This window comes from Rhipicephalus sanguineus, chromosome 8, assembly GCF_013339695.2.
Source record: "Rhipicephalus sanguineus isolate Rsan-2018 chromosome 8, BIME_Rsan_1.4, whole genome shotgun sequence".
Lineage (NCBI taxonomy): Eukaryota > Metazoa > Arthropoda > Arachnida > Ixodida > Ixodidae > Rhipicephalus > Rhipicephalus sanguineus.
The window spans coordinates 29,964,597-29,984,731 of NC_051183.1; the positions used below are offsets into that span (position 1 = coordinate 29,964,597).

General features: G+C 45.3%; 1 protein-coding gene across 1 annotated transcript in view; it reads left to right on the forward strand.

Moving 5' to 3' along the window:
• The first annotated feature begins 695 nt into the window (after nt 1-695).
• The window catches only part of LOC119403115 (chymotrypsin-2-like), a 45,131-nt gene continuing 25,691 nt past the window's right edge, over nt 696-20,135 (forward strand). The window contains exons 1-2 of the mRNA XM_049418180.1: nt 696-746; nt 4,609-4,709. Coding sequence (XP_049274137.1) covers nt 696-746; nt 4,609-4,709 — 152 coding nt within the window. The remainder of the gene's footprint in view (nt 747-4,608; nt 4,710-20,135) is intronic.

A 20,135-nucleotide genomic window follows, 5' to 3' on the forward strand; every position in this document is an offset into this window, starting at 1 on the left:
GGTGCACATGTTTCGAAAAGCGCATACTTCTCGAAGCGGCCTGTTGGTGCATCCATAAGTTCTCGGCGTAACAAAAGAGGGAAGCAGTTTGCTGCGTGCTAAGTCAGTACGCAGAAGAACGAAGACCTAGCGTGTATATGTGATTTATTCAGAGCGTTACTTCTGAACGATGGCCAGTACGCTGAGTGGCGGTAGGATATTATTTGAAGATAGAAATTTTTACTTCTTCAACGATTGCAAACGAAGCTCTAGTATTTCTTACGGGGCATCTCGGCGACTCGAGTTGATCGTCGCATCACACCACCATGTGAAATCTAATGTTCTCTTTCCGCGGCTGTCTCTAGCAGAGTAAGACGACGTCAAATGCTCGAAAGTAATTTTGGTTGTAGCACGGCAGTTAGGGCGTCCCACTGACGTATCTGTGCAAAAGGTCTGCCCAGAAAGCGGGCCTTTACGGTAATAAACTGTACGTAAAGCTTCGTGAAGTTAACCTACGTCGCATTTCAGGAAATATCAATAGGTGGCGCTTGTGGATCTTCTAAGATGCCAGGAATGTGCTTTGTTAAGATGTCAATCCTTCAGTATTCAGACATACCTCGCATTTTATTTCTCATCTTAAGGTAAATGCTTCTGTATTAGGAAGGTTTATCTCTATGCGCAGCTGCCAATATTTGGACAAAACAATGACTCCAATAATGGTGAAGCTCTTATTGGGGCTGAGCATGCTTCTGGCCACACTTAATAGGGTAAGTCACTCTTTTGTCAGTGATATCCTTGTAATTCGTGCTTAACGATACCATGTGCAGTTGAATTTCAAAGCAGAATTCGGCACTGACGCCAGGCCACCAACTACGCGCTATCTTTCTTAAATTTACTCTAATGTCTGGCATGAAGCACTGTCAAGTAGAGACTTTCAACTATGAACAACGAAAATAAATGAACCTCATAAGCATCGTCATCAGCCTGACTGCGCCCTCTGCAGGCCAAAGGCCTCTTCCATGTTGCACCAATCAACCAGGTCCAGTGCTTGCGCGTCTACGTGAAACCCGCAAACTTCTCAATCTCATCTGCCCGCCTAACTCTCTGTCTCTACCCTCGCGCATTTGCCTTTGTAATACAGTCTGTTACTCTGCCTAAATAAACATAAGCAAGTGCTAAAATTACCCTAAACAAAAAAGGTAAACTCGTAAGCCATGATACTAGATAAAAGGTCAAGTAACAAGTTAGCATCCGCTGCTATCCAACATTGAGCCGCTACTGTAAACGTAGTCGCCGAAATAAGATCACGCACGTCTTCGGCAGCCTATCAACTCGGAATTTTGAAGGGTACCCTAATCTTATTGCAAAAAAACGCCAGGCCTGCGCGAAAAGCGCAGCACAGTCACAGCGAAAGCTGGAAGAGCGGCATTTCTAGAGCTCGTTGTAAACTCTCTTAGGGCTACTAATTAAAGTACACTAGCAAGGTACCCACTACGCCACAAATCACAATATTTGTGAAGTTGGAAAGCACTTACAAGGCCATTATTCGTAATTGTGCGCAGAAGCGAGGTTCCAGCTAAGGCATTATGTGCACTTTGTTTACCTGACGACTGACGACGATGAAGAATTGCGGCTCAGCCATTTGTAATGGGTTCGAAGCTTTAAACGGCTCACCAGTTACGTAATTCGCTTTGTGTGACGCCCGGTCGCTATTTCACTCTCCCACCATGCAATATAACATACGTTGACGTGAGAAAGAGAGACAGAGAGAGGAGGGAAAAACTTTATGAAGAACCTGAGGAAATGGATGATGGGCTTATGGGCTTCCTTGGCAACCAATGAAAGTGCACTTGCGAGTAACCCACTACACTATAAATCATCATAATTTCTGTGAAATAGGGAAGTAGCCACTATGCCATTTTTCGTCATTCAACGGAGAGCCGTGGTACCCGCTAAAAACATGTAAGGCATTATGCGCACTTTGTTGGTGTTGCGCCTGATGACGATGAAGAATTATTTCAGAGCCCCTTGTAATGGGTTGGATGCATCCAACAGCCCACTCGTTGCGCAATTCGCATTGTGTGACGCCTGGTTACAGAATTCGCGTTGTGCGGTGCGTGGTTGTTATTTCACTCTTCTACCACACTAAATTACATATGTTAATGTGGTTCCTTCCGGACATGAAGCCTGTATAGCGTCTTTTTGCAAGGCAGTTGCAAGCACCGGCATGGCTCAGAGGTAGAACACTGGGCTCCCACGCAGAGGGCCCAGGTTCGAACCCCGTTCCATCCTGGAAATTTTTGCTTATCTCGTTTATTTTTTTCTTATTTCGAGTGATAGTTGTTACGGACACCGGCGGCGGCGGCTACAGCGGACTACTACGGCGCCAAAAACGGCCGTTGAAATGATCTCATAACAGCTTTCGCTGTAAAAAAGCAAATAATGCAGTTCGTGAAAACACGAGGGCCTTTGAACTCTCATTCCCTGAAGCGAAAATAAACATTGTCGACCAAGTGTAGTTAGAGCATCTTCATTATTCCTAGTTCACCGCGTTTCACCACTGAAACATTTGAAATAACAGGAATTTAGGTGAAACCTGTCTCTGAGTGTAACAGACACTTAGCCCGCAATTTTTTTTTACCGGAAATAACAAAGGCCGGAGTTCTAACGATGCAGGGAACATGTTTCTGTGAATGCCATTGTGACGGCATGCCCGGCATTTTGGGATCGATAAGCATATCCCTTTTCTCGAACGACACGAAACACTAATGCCTCTCGTCCCAGATTTATTAGTATCAGAACATGAACAAGTTTTCCTGGCGCGTGTTTTCAAATTCTAAGAGACTACAAGCCTTTTGAACAAACTGTGAAACAAAAGTTGATTTCATTTAGGTCGCCATTTGACATTTTTACTGAGCGTTAACTTGTGGTTGGCGCATTACGGCCACTGGTGCTTATGAATTATGAAATACAGCTAATGAGATCTCTATTCGCTCCTATGGATATCCACAAACATCTTTATCATTTTACAGCTGTCAGCGCAGAGGGAAACTCTAAATCCACAAGGTAAATTATTGCAGTATTTTATTTCTGTATTCGAAGACAAATTCAGCATTACTTGAAACGTAAATAAGCACTTTCCAAGACCAAAATATAGTTGTTTCATTTGCTGATACATAGTCAATCGAATACGCGTTGTGAAAATGCTATTGTCACAGGCCATACTTTTCCCATGTCATTTGTCAATCTAATTATTTATTTTCCATCTTAACATATTCTGTCTTGTTTTTCTTGTTTTTGGATGCATCTTCAATAATATCAAGACGACTGCACAGCCGGCACTAACGTAGCCTATACTCTCCCGTTTTTGATGAATAAGTAAAAAGTAGAAAATAATAACTTGCTATCTTGATAATGCAAGAGAAATATTATTTAGCTTACAATTGTGTTCATATCTTTACTAAGAAATCTGCAACTATCAAAGGTCAACACTCGAGACAAAACTTCATTGCTGGTCTGTAAAAAACAATGAAAAAAAGAAGGGACAGGAGGTGATAGTTTGAGACGGCACCACAGCAGTCATGAACATGTGCGAAGAATTGAGCATTGGATGACTTGTAGAATCTCAGGCATTGCTAGGGACAAGTTATTCATCCTCAAAACTTGAAAATGCTTGTTTCCCTGGCATTATCACTCAATACCGCCCCCCGGTAACTGATTTTTTTTACAGGCTGTGGCGTGTCGTACTACAAGACCATGATAGTGAATGGCACAGAAGTCGAAGAAGCTCAGTATCCATGGCTGGTACGGTAACCTTTTCAAAATGCTTTTAAGAAATGTGTGTGGTAGATTCGCGCGTACCTACAGTTGACTGCACAAGTGCTAACTTGCATGAAAAATAGCAGCACATCCATCGTGGGACTATAGAGGTTTAAATAGAACCCAGCGCCTTCACCGCTCCGTCTTTTGCGTGATATATAAGAGCAGCCCCGTTCGTGCTCCTATTGCTGGTGCATTCCCCCTTGCCCCCTTATTGCTTGTCCCGTTCCTATCCGTCAGTGGCAAACCGCCAGTGCTTCCTGCTGACCTGCGTGTCTTTCCTCTCATTCATCGCCTTAAACATTCTGCTTCTCCAAAAAAAAAGTCGCTGGAATATATTCCACAGTCAACTGTTATTTCTTCCTTCATTTGTAAATAAGGCGCAAGGACAAGTTATGGCTAAGTTGAAAAAAAAACCACACTGGGCGCACAGTGCGCTTGCTCAAAATGAACGTTTATTCTCTCTCTCCCAGGCGACTGCAGAGCTCCTACATTGCGAATACCTCTAGAACGTAAGGTGCTCATGTAAGACCTGAAAAAGCTCACGAATGCATATTTCGCACTTTACTTCTAGGCGGTGGACGAAAGTTGACGGCCTGTGAACTAATACGGAAGACAGTTCAAGTGAAAGCCCATGATATCACAAAACACACACAAAAAATCGTTTGAAATTCTCAATCAAAAACATGCCTCCTTACTTGAAAGAGTGTTGCAGGGCCTTTCTAATTATACCAGTCTTCGCGACCTCCACCGAGGAGTGGTTCGTGAGGCTGCGATTCAACGGCTATTTTGTGTTTTCTCTACTCGTAGGTGCATCTGACGTCGTATTATCCTGGACTTTTAGCAGGCGGTTGCGGTGGTACTATCATCACGAAGCGTCACGTCCTCACCGCAGCCCACTGCCTACTGCGGTAAGTGAACGTAATATACAATATGGCTTTGAATGAGCGGCACTGACACCGCGGTCCCTGCACGCTTTTTGTTTAGAATTGGTTTGTGACTTCCTGTGTATCACTGTATTGTTTTTTGGCACTCCATAACGTAGATGTAAGTTTTGTTGGGTACACCTATGGGGACCTCTGTATGAAGCGAAGATGACGATGAGCCTTTCAACTGGAGAGCTCTTGAAGGTTATCGTTCTGCGTACGGTGTTCGCAAAAATTGGCTGGCATGCGCCATTGAAACCGGATATGTGCCAAGCAGCTCCTAGCATAGCCATCGATGCCTAGCAATAGCCAGTTGGTATCCAATGAACAGCTCATCGATAATCGATCAATAATCAATATATTCTACAAATGACTAGCCTGACACAAATGCATGAGCGATACCTTATGATAAGCAATCTATACGCGAACAATACCAACTCGATAATCGATCAATAACCAATACATTATAGTAACGCCTTGGGCGAGCTTAGCCTGATCCAAAAATTCATGACTGAGAGGCTGTGATAGCCAACTGGCAGCCAATGATCAATTGATCAATAACTCATAAAATCAGGTCGCATTTAGTTACGTCCCTAAAATCACGCAACATCGCGTAGTAGCTAGTCACGTGACATGTCCTCGCCAAAAATCATGTACCAGCTCCGGTGATGGTTCCAGCCTTGCACCACTATTGCAAGCTGCGCACTTCTTTTCTACTATTTCTTGTTTCCTGCGCTGTTCGTACATTTATTTTCACCAAACGAATATAAATTTTGCACTTAAACGTATGATGAAAGCAAATAGCGCGAAAAAACGTAAGACAAGACAAAGAAGGCTACAGCACAAGGGCATACTAACAACTGAACTTTTATTAGAAAGACGAAAATATATAGGAAGCCCAAACCACATGTTCACCACGAACACAACCGAAAACCTTAGATGTGCGCATCCAGGTACGTTACCTCTGCCTTATTTAACGCAAGGAAGGCTTTACCACACAGTCATCTCCAGCTTTCAAAATGAAAAAAGCTTTCCCTTTCCCTGTGGCAAAGCCTTCCCTGTGGCAAAGCCTTCCCTTGCGTTAAATAAGGCAGAGATAACGTACCTGGATGCACACATCTAAGGTTTTCGGTTGTGTTCGTGGTGAACATGTGGTTTGGGCTTCCTATATATTTTCGTCTTTCTAATAAAAGTTCAGTTGTTAGTGTGCGCTTGTGATGTAGGCTTCTTCGTCTTGTCTTACGTTTTTTCGCGCTATTTGCTTTCATCCTGAGTTACCAACTCGCCCAACAATCAATCCTTCTAACTTAAATGTATGTGCACTTTCATCGCCAACTTTTTTTCAACAACTTCTTTTTTTTAATTTTCGTGCAGTGAGGGCGTGTACACGCACAAGGTCGTTGTCTCATACGGCAGTGTGGACCACCGCCGTGGAATGAAGGTCGAGGCTTCCCAGATGCTCATTCACAAGGATTACGAGGCTCCAACGTCCTTGAACGACATCGCCCTCCTTGAGGTACAGTACATCCTTCCGCATTGTAGTCCCCCGCTGTTTTATTACTAATCCATCCGGGGGACGTAAGGGTGTTTCAGGTGCACTTGACTGTTACGCACGAGAAGTAACTATGGCCTGCGCGGAACACGCAGCACAGTCACAGCAAAACCTGGAAAAATGGCCTTTCTAGAGCCCTCTTGGTGTAACTACTACAAGTAGACTTCCATGGCACCAACTATGCAATAAATCAACATACGTTTTGTTGAGCAGGGAAGCACCCACGATGTCATTATTCGTTAGTCTGTAAAGAAGCGTGGTACCCTCTACACACTTGTACGGCCTTATGTGGACATTGTTGATGCTGTGGCTGATGACGATGAAGAACTATGGCTGAGCTTTTTCTAATGGGTTGGAAGCATCCAACGGCCGACTCGTTACGCAACTGGCATTGCGTGACGCCTGGTTGTTATTTTACTCTTCTACCACGTTATATTACACGAGTTAACGCGATTCTTTCCCCGACATGAAGCCTGTATAAGGACTTCTTGTGAAGGAGTCTGAGGCTCTGTGGCAGAATATTCGGCTGCCACCCAGAGCGCACGGGTTCGAATCCCATTCTATCCGGGATTTTTTAGGAACTTGCTCGCCAAGCTTCTTATGCTCGCGCCTTGTCCTCACCTGCGTGACCGTCGGCGGCACACACCACGGTCGGCGCAGCTGCGCTCTTTCCAGTGATTTCAAAAATGCTCACTAGATTGCGCCGCCGCTCAAGGCGGCACACCACGGTCGGCGCAAGCGCTAGTTAGGTGACTGCTCGCTGGCCGCACCGCTCGTTTCGCTAGCGTCCTTTCTCTTCGCCAGGAGCTCACTAAGTGAACACTCTTCGCTGCCGCTCCGCAGCATGAACGGCAGCAGCGCGACGGGCTCGCAACGCAGCAGCAGCTCGGGAAGATCTCGCCTTGCCAATAACCAGCCAATACATGATGTCACGTTACGCTCTCCGATGCGTATCGTACGACTGCAAACTTCCCACCACCATCAGGGGCACCTGTATCGATGTTGCCTTGTCGAACTTTCCATTGCGTCCCATCATCGATGATCCCTTGGTAACATACTTTACTGATCATAAAGCAATCATCTTTAAAGGGAAACGAGTCCCCAAGCTCATCGAGGGACGCCCTTCTTGTACTTTGTAAAAGAACATCTCTTGTGTATATATAATGTTTATAGTTCATCCAAATGTATATATACTTCATCAAAATGTATATAGTGCATCCAACCGTAAATTAATAAACATTGTGGATGTAATGTATGTATAACAACGTTGTCACGTCTATATATGATGGTAGAAGAATGTGCACGGAGCATTTGCGGGTTACCCAATCATCTCCGAGCAAGCTTCTCTAACATCATTCACTTCGTGGATATGGCGGTGAATATTTCTGATAATTTCGTGTTTTGCTTCTTTAGCGCAGTAGCGGTAATGCAGACCTGCGGCGGCGTACAACTACGGCACCAAAAAATTCACCGACAATTACGATACTGCCTAATGCCAATCCTGAGAGCAGCTTCGTGTTGGGGCAAGGCCAACTGTGTCTGAAGTTTTGGCTTTTCGCAAGGTATCGACTGAGCCATAAAGCATAATGTTTCTGAGGTAGGACAGCACCCACTACGCCATTATCCGTCTTTCTGCTGATAAGCGAGGTACCCGCTACAAATCTGTAAGATATTATGTGCTATTCGTTGATGCTGCGTGGGGCTGATGACAATGAAGAAGTATGGCTGAGCATTTTGCAGTGACTGGGAAGCATTAAACCAGACACACGTTAAACCACACGCAAGATAGCGGTGCCTGTTGAAGCGAGAGCCGTCCACTTCCAATCTTTGTAGTCGTCGTCCTGTATTATGAAACTCATTCATTCCCAAATAATGTTCGCATTTGATTTAGATTTGAGTAACGATGCTTCACCAGCCGTATGCTCCCGGTAAGATAGCTTCGTTTTTAGGATACACTGCCGATTAGCAGTGCAGAAGGCTTAGTAAGGTTTGTTTACAAGATCCGCTCACGTTTTCTGTAGCCGCGCAGAGATGGCGACGCTGTCTTCAGTAACCTCTTTCCAAGATATCGCCACAGTCAAGCCGAGAGATGTCAAGATTCGCTTCCCTTCATGTTTTTCGTGGCAGTGCATGAAGCTGATGCGTGATGCGTGTGCGTTTTATGAACGAATTTGAAGCACCGGCGTGGCTCTGTGGCAGGATACTCTGCTGCAACGCAGAGGGCACGGGTTCAAATCCTATTCTATCCGGAATATTCTATTCGGGATAGTCTCCCTCTCTCTCTACACCCCCTCTCTTGCCCCTATTTCCCCCCACCCCAGTGATGGGTATCAAACCAGATGCTGATATCTGGTTAACCTCCCGACCTTCATTTTAGGGGCGGAGCTCCTTAAAGCGGCACACGTTCGTCCCTCGTAGTTGTCGTAGTCGTAGTGCGTAACCAGTCGTAACGCTAGTACCAGATCTTGACCTCCAAGGTGGTGCCGGTGGGAAATTTTTCCTGTGCGTTGTTGAACAATAAAAAATTCGCAGCGGGCGCGTTAACTAAAAGCCGAATTCTTCTGTCTCTCATTCCCAATTAGACGCCATTGGCATGTTCCAGTAGGAAACGTTAGTACAAGTAGAAGTGTAAGTGTTAGCTAAAAGCCGACTTCTTCTGTCTCTCATTCCCATTAGCAGCCATTGTTTACCTCCAAGGTAGTGCTTGGTGAGATTTCTCCTGTGCGTGATTAAACAATAATAATTTTGTTCAAAACGACGTTGATTGATGAAATAAACCAACGAAAGACGCCAGATGTTTTCTAAAAGCAATACAAAAGAACGCCAGATGTTTCTAAAGCAAAACGAAAAGACGCCAGCTGCTTAACGAAAGACACCAGGTGTTTTCTAAAGCAATGGTTTTCTAAACAATGAAAATTCACAGCGTACATGTAAAATTAAAGTGAGCTGCAAGTTGTCATAACTCATCGAACCTTTAGTATAAACGCGCCCGATCTCACGTCGGTGATAATGTACTGGGCAGAATTCACAGAAGATTCACGGTTTACCGTTTGAACCTCCGCAGCTTCGCCCACTCATCATCATTCACTCCGTGGATATGCTGTGATTTTTTTTTTCATCTCTCTTTCTCTCTTCTCGTGAGAATCAACAAAAAAAGCTTCCCCGGTGATTTCATTATTGAGGGGTTCGACTGTACATGGTTCTGCCTGCCTAACTTCATACATGACTGTGCTATCATTTACCCTCTCCATTCCTGTTTTCCATCCTCCTCACCCTCAGTTCCCTTTCCTACTCCCCTGCTATACGCAGCTGTGCTACAGATGGCTTTGAATGCGGGACGCCATAGATCACTATTCTATGCTTTACCCTCTCCCTTACTCCCCTCCATCCTCCTCACACTCCCATCATTCCCCGCGCACTCTGATCCGTTTCTCACCCCCTTGCTATACAACGATATAATTAACAGGGTTTCGTCCGCCTAACACCATACAAGGCTATGCGATGCTTTACACGGTCCTTTCCTCCTTTCCATTCTTCTCACCCTCACATTACTGCTCCTCACCATCACTCTCCTATCCCGCACCATTGCTGTAGATGGCTATGTTATACACGGTGTTAGCTGCGTCGCGCCAAGTGGCATATTCCCTTCGTGCTCCTCTTTTCTTCTTCATTTACCTCCTCACACTCCCATAGCTCCTCATCACCGTCACTCCCCTTTACCGCCCTCTTGCTATACATGGCTATGTTATTGTTTTGCGCCTGTGACTCCAAGCGGCACATTCCGTTCATCCTCCCGCTGTCTTCGCTCCTCCTGACACTCACATCGCTACTATTCATCCTCGCTACTCTTTCCCACCGCCACATTATACATGCCTATGCTATATATGGCCATACTATACAAGGTTTTGCCTGCGTTACGCCAAGCGACATGAGACGACGACGACAGTATACGATGACAGCATAGGAGATGAATGCTGAGTCCTGAGTCCCTGAGTGCTCCGTACTTAAAAATACGCAATCAATAGACACTACGCGACAAGTTCGATCGTCGGTACACGATCCCCGAAGCATGAGTATGCACAAGTCATTCCTGTACTGAATGGTGGCAACGTTCTCTGCTTCAGGTGAAATACCCGTTCCCGTTTGGAAAAGACGTCGCGCCTATCTGCCTCCAGATGGCTCCCGTGCCACTCGTCAACAAAGATGCCGTTGCAGCCGGATGGGGATCTTCTGTTTATAGTAAGATTTACTTGCCATCAAAAAGTTCTTAGCATAAGCTGCTCGACACAACTAATGAAACCAACAGATCCGTTTCATATTTGTAAAGCTAGGTTTCCTGCGATGCAGTTAGCCCAAGTAATGGCAACCAGTAACTTACCGAAAACAGTGCGTTCAAGCATAGTTTTCTTGAACTATGGCGCGGAAAATGTAGACTCGGCTCTCCTAAACTGAACACGCAGTGCGTGCAACTAGGACCTCCTCACCACTTGAAGTACAACTGGTGCCGCCGTTAGTAGGGCGAGTCTACAGCGCAGGGAATCGCAGCTGCGCATGAGAAGAAGGGTCTATTAGTTCAAGGAAAGGATAGGGTACAATATTTGTGTTTTTAAACTATAGTGGAATAATTATTACCTAAATTGAAATCAATTGAAGGAATATGCTCAAGTTGGCGTGTGTGCGTTAGTGAATGTGTTTGTTACAGCGAAAGCTCTTATGAAATCATTTCAACGGCCGTTTTTGGCACCGTAGTTGTCCGCCGCCGCCGCCGGTGTCCGTAACCAATATCGCTCGAAATAAGAAAAAAAACGAAATAAGAAAAAATTCCAGGATGGAGCGAGGTTCGAACCTGGGCCCTCTGCGTGGGGAGCCCAGTATTCAACCTCTGATCCATGCCGGTGCTTGAAACTGCTTTGCAAAAAGGTCCTATACAGGCTTCATGTCGGGAAGGAACGACATTAGCATATGCAATATAGCGTGGTAGAAGAGTTAAATAAGCACCAAGCGTCGAACAACGCGAATTCTGTAACCAGGCGTCACACAATGCGAATTCCGCAACGAGTAGGTTGTTGAATGCTTCCAACCCATTAGAAAGGGCTCTGCCAAAATTATTCATCGTCATCAGGCACAGCATCAACAAAGTGTGCATAATGCCTTACATGCGTTTAGCAGGTACCACGGCTCTCCGTAGGATGACGAAAAATGGCACAGTGCCTGCTGCCCTACTTCTCAAAAATTACAATGATTTATAGCGTAGTGGGTTCCTCGCAAGTGCACTTGTATTGGTTGCCAAGGAAGCCCATAAGCGCATGATCCATTTCCTCGGGGTGTCAGTAAAGTTCTTCGCCCCCCCCCCCCGCGTCTCTCTCCCATGTCAACGTATGTTATACAGCATGACGGGAGAGAGAAATAGCGACCGGGCGTCACCCAGTGCAAATTACATAACCGGTGGGCCGTTTAAAGCTTCCAAACCATTACAAAGGGCTGAGCCATAATTCTTCATCGTCATCAGTCTTCGCGTCAACAAAGTGCACATAATGCCTTACATACATGTAGCTGGTGCCTCGCTTCTCCGCAGAATGACGAATAATGGCTTAGTAGGTGCTTCTCAACTTCACAAAATTGTGATTTATGGCGTAGTGGGTACCTTTCTAGTGTACTTGTATTGTAGCCCCAAGAGAGCTTACAACGGGGTCTAGAAACGCCGCTCTTCCAGCTTTCGCTGTGACTGTGCTGCGGTTTTAGCGCAGGCCTGGCGTTTTTTTTTTCATTTATTCAGTACAATACCCACAGTGGAGGGAAACAACGTTATTGAGGAAACAACTATATTGATACCCACAGTGCCTTAAGGCATTACAGTGTTTGCTGAGTTCATAAATATAAGTAAATAAAATAAATATACTGCTTGCAATTAGTACATTATTATTCTTTTTGTTCGCTTGTATGAATTGTAAAAGACCTCATTGAATTCGTGTATATAGTTTGATGTCGAGACAACTGAAGTGTTTCCAACTACTTGAAGCCGGTAAATTGATTCTTTCTTCCTTTTGTCGCAGATCGAACTGGTGTATACTTCCTTCGTCACACAAGAGTCACTATTTACCCTGACCAGATATGTGCTTTGAGATATTGGATGTTGCGCTACTCGGCGGCCCTTCAATGCTGTTCCCTCAAGCGAGGCACGGGCGTGTGCAGTGTAAGCCACATTGCTTGTGAATCATGTTCTTTCCTCTCCCCCCCCCCCCCGAACGCGCATGCGCAAGAACCGCCTTCACCAACATGAGGCGTTCCGCCTGAATCTGTGAAGGGCGTCAAAATGTAGCCGCCTTTCGCAACTTCAACATTAATCCAACGTCAAAGGGTACTGAGTGCTGATGCATTTCTTTAGCTATTCATTTTCAGCCTGAAGTGAACGCCTGGGTGCCCTAAATTATTATGACAGCTTTTCTACAGCCCATTATGGGTTCATGTACACGAGTTTATACGGCATCGTGACTTTACGATATAATACAGCTGGTTGGTTTATGAGATTTAACATCCCGTAAGCGCCGTTGGCTATTTGAGACGTCATAGTAGAGGTCTCCGCCACCTGCGATTCTTTAGCGTGCACTAAAATCGGACAGTGCACTGGCCTCAAGACATACAAAGCGTTGTTCTCGTAGATTAATATTAAGTGCTACCCTGATCAAAAATATTAGTGTCAGTGATGTTGCAGCACGCCATCCGTGATTAGGATACAGTAAGGCATTATGGCCTTAATGCATATGTTCTTTTTTAGATTGCATAGGAATAACCCATGCACGTCAAGGACTTGTGCTAGTGGCTGTATGTAGGAATTACCTAGGCTGGCAGACGTTTAGATCATCGTCGCTATCATCTGCCTGACTGCGGCCGCTGCAAGGCCAATGTCTCGCCCATGATCCGCCAATCAACGAAGTCCTGTGCCTTCTACGGCCATGTTATGCCCGCAAATTTCTTAATCTCATCTGCACACCTAACTTTCTCTCTCCCTCTAGCGCATTTGCCCTCTCTTGCAATCCTGTCTGTTACTCTTAATGACCAGCGGTTATCTTGCCTACGCTACACATGACCTGCCCTTGCCCTTCGTCTTGGTTTCTGCTAAGATGCCCTTAACACATGTTTGTTTCCTGACCCGCTCTGCTCTCTTCTTGTCCCTTCAGGTTACCACCATTTTCCATTCCATTCCTCGCTGCACCACCCTCAATAGGACGGCACCCCTGCGCACCCCTGCGTGGACAGCACACGTAGACAGCACCCCTGCGCTGACACACTCAGGGAAAATCGGCAGTCACCTTGGCCTCTTCATATCCCTATGTTCGTCTTTATCTCCCAATATTAAAGGGGTCATGAACCACTCCTCGGGCTTGGCGTGAAAAAACACCCTGGAATGAGTCGGACCCTTCCCAGGAATATATAGCCGAAATCACTTTTCGAAAAGCTAAAGTAGGACCGGAGATATAGCGATCGCTATATTTACACTCTCAACTCCCTCTCAACTCGCTTCATTCCGGAGGAGAGAGGGAGCGCCGTTCGAGGTGCCCCGCCCAGTGCATTACGTCACCTCGCTTCACTGTTGTGTGGTTCCCTTTCCGCGTAACTTCGCGGTGTTGACGGCTGCCGCTGGCAACTAATAGTTCCGGTCGGCTGCTTCTCGCTGCGCGGCGCGGTCTATCGCGTCTGGTTTGTAAGCGCTGACGTGATCTATTTGCATTGATACTGTCGTCACTTCGCTTATGTCGCATTGATACTGATACTTCGCATTGGTACTGTCGTTACTTCGCTTCGCGACTTTGCTTATGTCTTTTTTCATGAAATCAAAATTAAACTAAAAGGAAAAGCCGGCAAGCCCTCGATGTAGCCGATTGGCACGGCATGTATACACTCAATATACGCTTTTAGATAACAAACGGGCCAAGGCGGCCTGCCTGCCTCAACACACAGAATAAAATCCCGTGCGGAGAAAACGCGACGCAAAAAAGAAGAAAAAACCGATTCTTTTTAAGCGGCCGCTGTGAACGGGAAAAACGAGATAAAATGCCCTTCTACCTTCGGACGACTGCAGCCCGCCTGCTTGTCGGCGAGAGCGAGGAAATTACACAATCAGACGCGTCAGGATACAAACGAGATTTGAGAACGCGTCGTGACGTTTGCGCGTGCGGAAGAAAAAAAAACATGGCTGATCCCTCTGTCATAGGAATCGGTATAACACGAAAGTGACACGTGTCTTCACAGAAGTACTGCTTATTGTGTAGTGACATATGAGAGCTTGTACAATGTCTATTCGTGTTTGGCAGCTATAACACCGTTTGACGGGGATGCACCCATGTTGACGGCATGTCCATATCGCGAGGACTAACGCCCATGATCATGATTAAACCGTTGCGCACGGTAGCTGAAGGTGTGAACATATATTTGGACACAGCGAATCGTGAATCCCGCGTAAGGATGATATCAACAAGCTCATAATCAACATTGGTACCCGGTATGCACTACGGTGTGCGCTTTCTAGTAAAGGGTAGCCGACGCCTGTGCTCATGCATACATAACACACACTGCGCTTCAGCAACACGGGAGGTAGAGGTTCGTAGCCTGAGCCGCAAACGCGTGCGTCCCGCTGGCCTCTGTCTCGCAGGCGCTGCTCTCGCTCCACCAAGGCACGACATTCGCCTGTCGAACTCGCGTCCTTTCTGCAACGCATATTGCGGCAGTTTTGTTAGTCGGTGCTGTCGCAATTGAAGCAGTCGGCGGCGGAGAAATCCCGTTGGTGCACGTGGGAGCTGCACTACTCCGATGAGCCGACGCACGCTAACACGAAGCCAAAGGCAAAGAACGTAACTGCGTCAAGGGTGCCTCGGCGACGCCAGCGCGGCCAGTCTACCGCTCTGGTATCGAGACGCTTTAACCATGACCTCCGATATCGCATGCAATCTCGGAGTAAGCGCTAGTAAGTGTCGAGCGTGAAGCATTACTTCTTTTTCTCATCTCACAGACGGCGGCACCGCCCCGATCCGCCCGCCGCGAAAGAGAATGTGTGAAAGATATAAGGAGCGTTCGCGCCGCGTCTAGCATTTCCCGAGTTAGCTTAGTCGGTAGTGCGTCGGGCGCTTGCCGTCGCGGCCGCAACGTCGTGGGTTCGATTCCCAGCGGGGTATCTATTTCTTGGTTTTTTTCTTTCTCACCCGTTGGCGTCCATTTTATCAACGTCATATCCGTGACGGATGTACTTGGTGGACCCCGGCATAAAACACTTTCGTGTTAAAAAACAAAAAAAGAAAACACAAGAAGAGAGTCGTTTTAGGCTGGCCTCAGCAGCGTGCGAGATGCCCAAGCAAAGCCGTCATGGGATGACCTTGGCCTTGTGAACGCCACTTCTGAATTGCCCACTGTGCCCAGCTGTGTCGGCCGAGTGCACGCGTTTTGTGCCTGCTGTCGCCGCTGGACGTGAAGTGCGTGGTTTGACGACAGTGCAATATGCCTTACTGCGGATCTTACTGCGGGTGGGATATGGTGTGACAGTGTCCCGGCGACTCAAGCGAGCCTGCCGCTGTGTATATTACCAAGCAGATGATGGGCACGCTGCGTTCGCGGTACCGTCGGGAACACAATAGTAAGTAATACCTATGTTTCCTCTGTTTGTGTGTCCTTATCGTCGCTCGGGCAGCTGTAGGTGTCGTTCTGCACATTGCGATGCATGAAAGGTGCAATGAAAAATCGAAAAAAGTAAAGAAAAGTCATTAAGGTCACATAGCGATGATGTGTAATGCGTGTTCAGAAACTCCTTTGAATATAGCACATGCTTCGTACGGCCAGCCAATCGATGCGCGAGTGCAGCTTGAAAAAAGATGTTTGCACAACATGATTTCCTTCCTTGCGATAAAGCAGAGTGCTTTCAAGAAATATACACTAAAGAAAAAAAGCCGCTATTCTCACGCTGTCATGTGATGAAATGTGCATTGAGGCCAAGTTTGTTTTTTGTTTATGCTGTCTTTATGCTTGATTTGCTTGCAATTTTCTGGTCTTCCGTCTCGATGTCAATTTGTCCACGTTCACATGTGGCATAATCGTCAGATAATTATGACCGTATGATGACACACAATTATGCCCATATGATGTGACAGACATCTGCTAAGTGACAGTGTGTGTTGTGCAGAACAGGAATTTTACGGTATTGTCACTTCATTATTCACATATCAACACTGGAACTTTCCAGGGCTACGTATGCATATTTATAACCTTCAGGAGATGTAGTAGTTGTGCAAGGCTATTTTATTCACATTGATCTATGTCAGTTGAACCTGTTGACCCACCTTGTTGAATCACCCTGTTTCTTCCCTCTTGTTATTTGTTTTGAATTATGTTGCCATATTGTTTATAATCTGTCCACAGTATTCTCACTGTTGACACAGTTTCTTACAAGGTGAAAACGCTGGTATTGTGTCCAGGTCTTCTTTTGTCCTTATTACAAGTACGCTGGTAATTTTTGCCATGAATCAATACCAAGTTGCCCAATATTCAGTCCTAAACAAAGCAGCTGTGGTTGATCAAGAATCTAGTGTCCAACGTGTTTGAATACAAAGTGAACCTCACTAACATTCACACCCCTTTATACTATATAATGCTAACTTGTCTGACATCGAAATCTACCCGAATGGTGGTACACAGGACAAGAGTAACACTTCTGGTGTTGTTGCGCATTTCTTAACCTTCGTGCATATTTCGCCCTGTGTACTTTAAGTGAAAAGTTCACAAGAAACTACTTAACAGCCTCGCAGTTTTGCATTTGATTCATGTCTTTTTTAAAAGGTCTGCAATAAGTATAGTGAAGTGCGAGTCCTTGGTGAGAAATTGATTTTTATGGACACAGAAAGCTTAATGAACTTCCATTTTGTATCATTTTCAGGAACACATTTCTGGCAAAGCAGCAAGAGTTTGCTCGCGCACTGCCTGTGTACGAGACAGTGTATTGTGGAAACACTCCACTGTGCCTCACTGTACACTATCTCGAACATTTCTTATATCTTACAGCATTTGGGCAAATACTGGGATTGATGCAGAGTGTTATGCATGATACTGCGTGCAACCTTTCCAGTAGCATGTGCATTTGAAAATGTCGCATTGTTCAAAATGACACTTAGTAGAACCGGCTTTATTCAGCAAACTTTATTATAAAATGGACAGTTTGGCGAGTTGATGTGTATTCATAGTTAAAGAAAGTGCGGGAAAAAACCCACAGCACAGGGAAATGAGAATGAAAGGCACAGGACGATGTGCTACCAGTCACTGAAGTTTAATGCAAACCATAGAAAAAGATACACACACAGTATGAAAGAACTACAAAATTAAAGAATCACGCAGTCGCAGAAAGAGTAAAAACATGTCTAAAAATGCCAAGCACGTGTTAAACTTCGGTTGCTAGTCCTACGTCATCCTGTCCCTTTCATTTGTTTTCCCACTTTCTTTAACTATGAACTTAAGTCCTGACTGCTTTACAGTCTCTAAAGTGTGAGGTCAAATTTTATTCAACCTTATGGCATATCAAGTCCTAGGATCCAATGTGCCAAGCCATCAGCCACTATTTATCGTAAATTTTTATTGCGGGCACGTGATTGCCTAATTTCAAGTTGACCTTGCAGCAGTAATGCTGGGCTTAAATTTCAATGTGGTAATTATGCATAAGCCATCAAGTGAGGAATTAAAGAACAAGAAGTTTAAGTTGCAGATGGCACTAGCTAGCATGGATATATGGTAAACATAGATGTACTAATTATGCGCAATAGAAGTATTGGTACATTGTAGTCATGTGAGAACGCCGACAAGTTCCCGAGCATAATTCCAGAAATTTACGTTAGTTTTCAGATATCTGTTAGCAAATATGTGCAGCAATATATGAAGGCAGCGTTGTCATTTTGTGGGCGATGCTGAATGCTTTTATAAATTGTAGAAGTGGATCTACAATCAATTTTAGACTTTTTTGCAGGAAACTCAACTGTATGATCATGTGCGACATGTTTTGATGCGATAGTGCAAACTAAGGCAACAAAAACTAGAACATGATTCTCTGCATGGTTGCATATTTCGCAAAAGTAAAGCTCGCCTTATTGTACTAATTTAGTTGCCTTCATGTGTAGGCTGACACCAAGTTCCTTGTGCATCCCATTTCTTTGGATTTAGCTTAGATACTGACACTGTGAAGTGCACATGTCAATAGGCATTATGAGGAGGTTTGACACACTACTTTCATGTTCCTTTACTGTGTGAATTCTATATAGGGCTTGGGCTCTCTTGTATATGTTGTTCCATGTGTTCAGTATTGAGTGCAGGTTCTGTGCACAAAAATGGAAATATACATATGCTTACACTTACATGAGAACTGCTACTGTTTTGATTCCAATAAAAAAGTGCAAACACTCTTTCTTGTATAAGTTGAGGTATGACTATTTGTCGTGCATGCAAATGGAAGAAATGAGCTTCTGCGTGCAATACAAATTGTTGAAACACTGCTCGCTCAATGTAACGGCCTGTGTTTTATTACCAAACAAGTAGAACAGATGATTTACACATTAGAACACATTGTGGAAGAAAAATAGGTGACAGGCAGTTAGGCAACAAGTCATCACTGCGCTCTAACGTAGGTTGGGTGATATTTTATCAATCGTAGCATAATTGAAGGTGCCTGTTGTATTATTGAACTTCAACATATTGTGCAGGTGGATGAGAGAGTGTACATATGACCTAGTTTTTCTAGTTTTGTACCTATTTGCTATAGTTTCTGTGTTATGTATGTAAAATTCTGAATTGTGAACAAGCCAACCTGTCTACTGCTGTGAATATAGTATACTAGCAATTCAACGAACCATTATTTTCTGGAGAACAGCTGTTTCATTGAGGAGGACTGTAATACATATTTTTTTAATTCGTTCTGCGTCATCTGTGCACGGGGAATGCCAAGTACACATGGACGTTCACAAGGGAAGTGAAAGTGCATTAACTTTTTTATTTTGTGGGAGACATTTCACTGGCAAATTTGTGGATATTGTGCTTTACCAACGTTACTAGATTAGCTTGACATCGGGGCACGCTTTTGGCATTCTCTTTAATGCGGTGGTGTGATTCCCAATATTAACGGTTAATTAGTAAGATAGTAAGTATTCTACGAGTATGAAAGCAACTAAATACAAAATATTAGTTATAGAGAACCACTGTATGCCACGCTAAAGCGCGAATTGCAAATAAGTACTAATTGCAGAAATAGGCTATCGTTCAGCTGCTCAGAAGGCGCTGTTGCCCCTGCTTGCAGCTCGAGGCAGTAGGCGCGCTTTAAAAGGGTCATGAACCACTTTTCCAAGTAATGATCTAATGACCTCATTATCGGAGTTTACTGCCTCCCGAATCGATTGCCGCAAAAATTTCTCGAATCCGTCAAGAATGAGCGGAGTTACGGGGTTTGGGCGCACGCTCTCAGCACTTTCTCTCTTTTCTCGTGCCGATGAGCGCACTGGGAGCTATACAGGGAGGGATGGCACGGGGGAGAGAAGTTACGTCAGCGCGCGTCATGAAACGCGATCACTCTCCCGCTGTGATTCGCGTGCGCGAGCGTGGCTACCGTGTATTGAGGAGTGCGGCGCCGGCAAGTGGCGGCACCCCGTGGCAAGAAGCGCATCTCATCCGAACGCCGCTCTCGATTTACGTGGGCTATTGGCCAATGAGGATGCTATGTCTCTTGCGACGCGGCGATGCAGATCGCGACGTCAATCGGCAGACGCCCCGTCCACCGGCGAGAGTGAGAACCGGCCTCTGTTTGAAAAGAGGGCGCCCGAGGAAACAGCAACATCGCGTTCCGC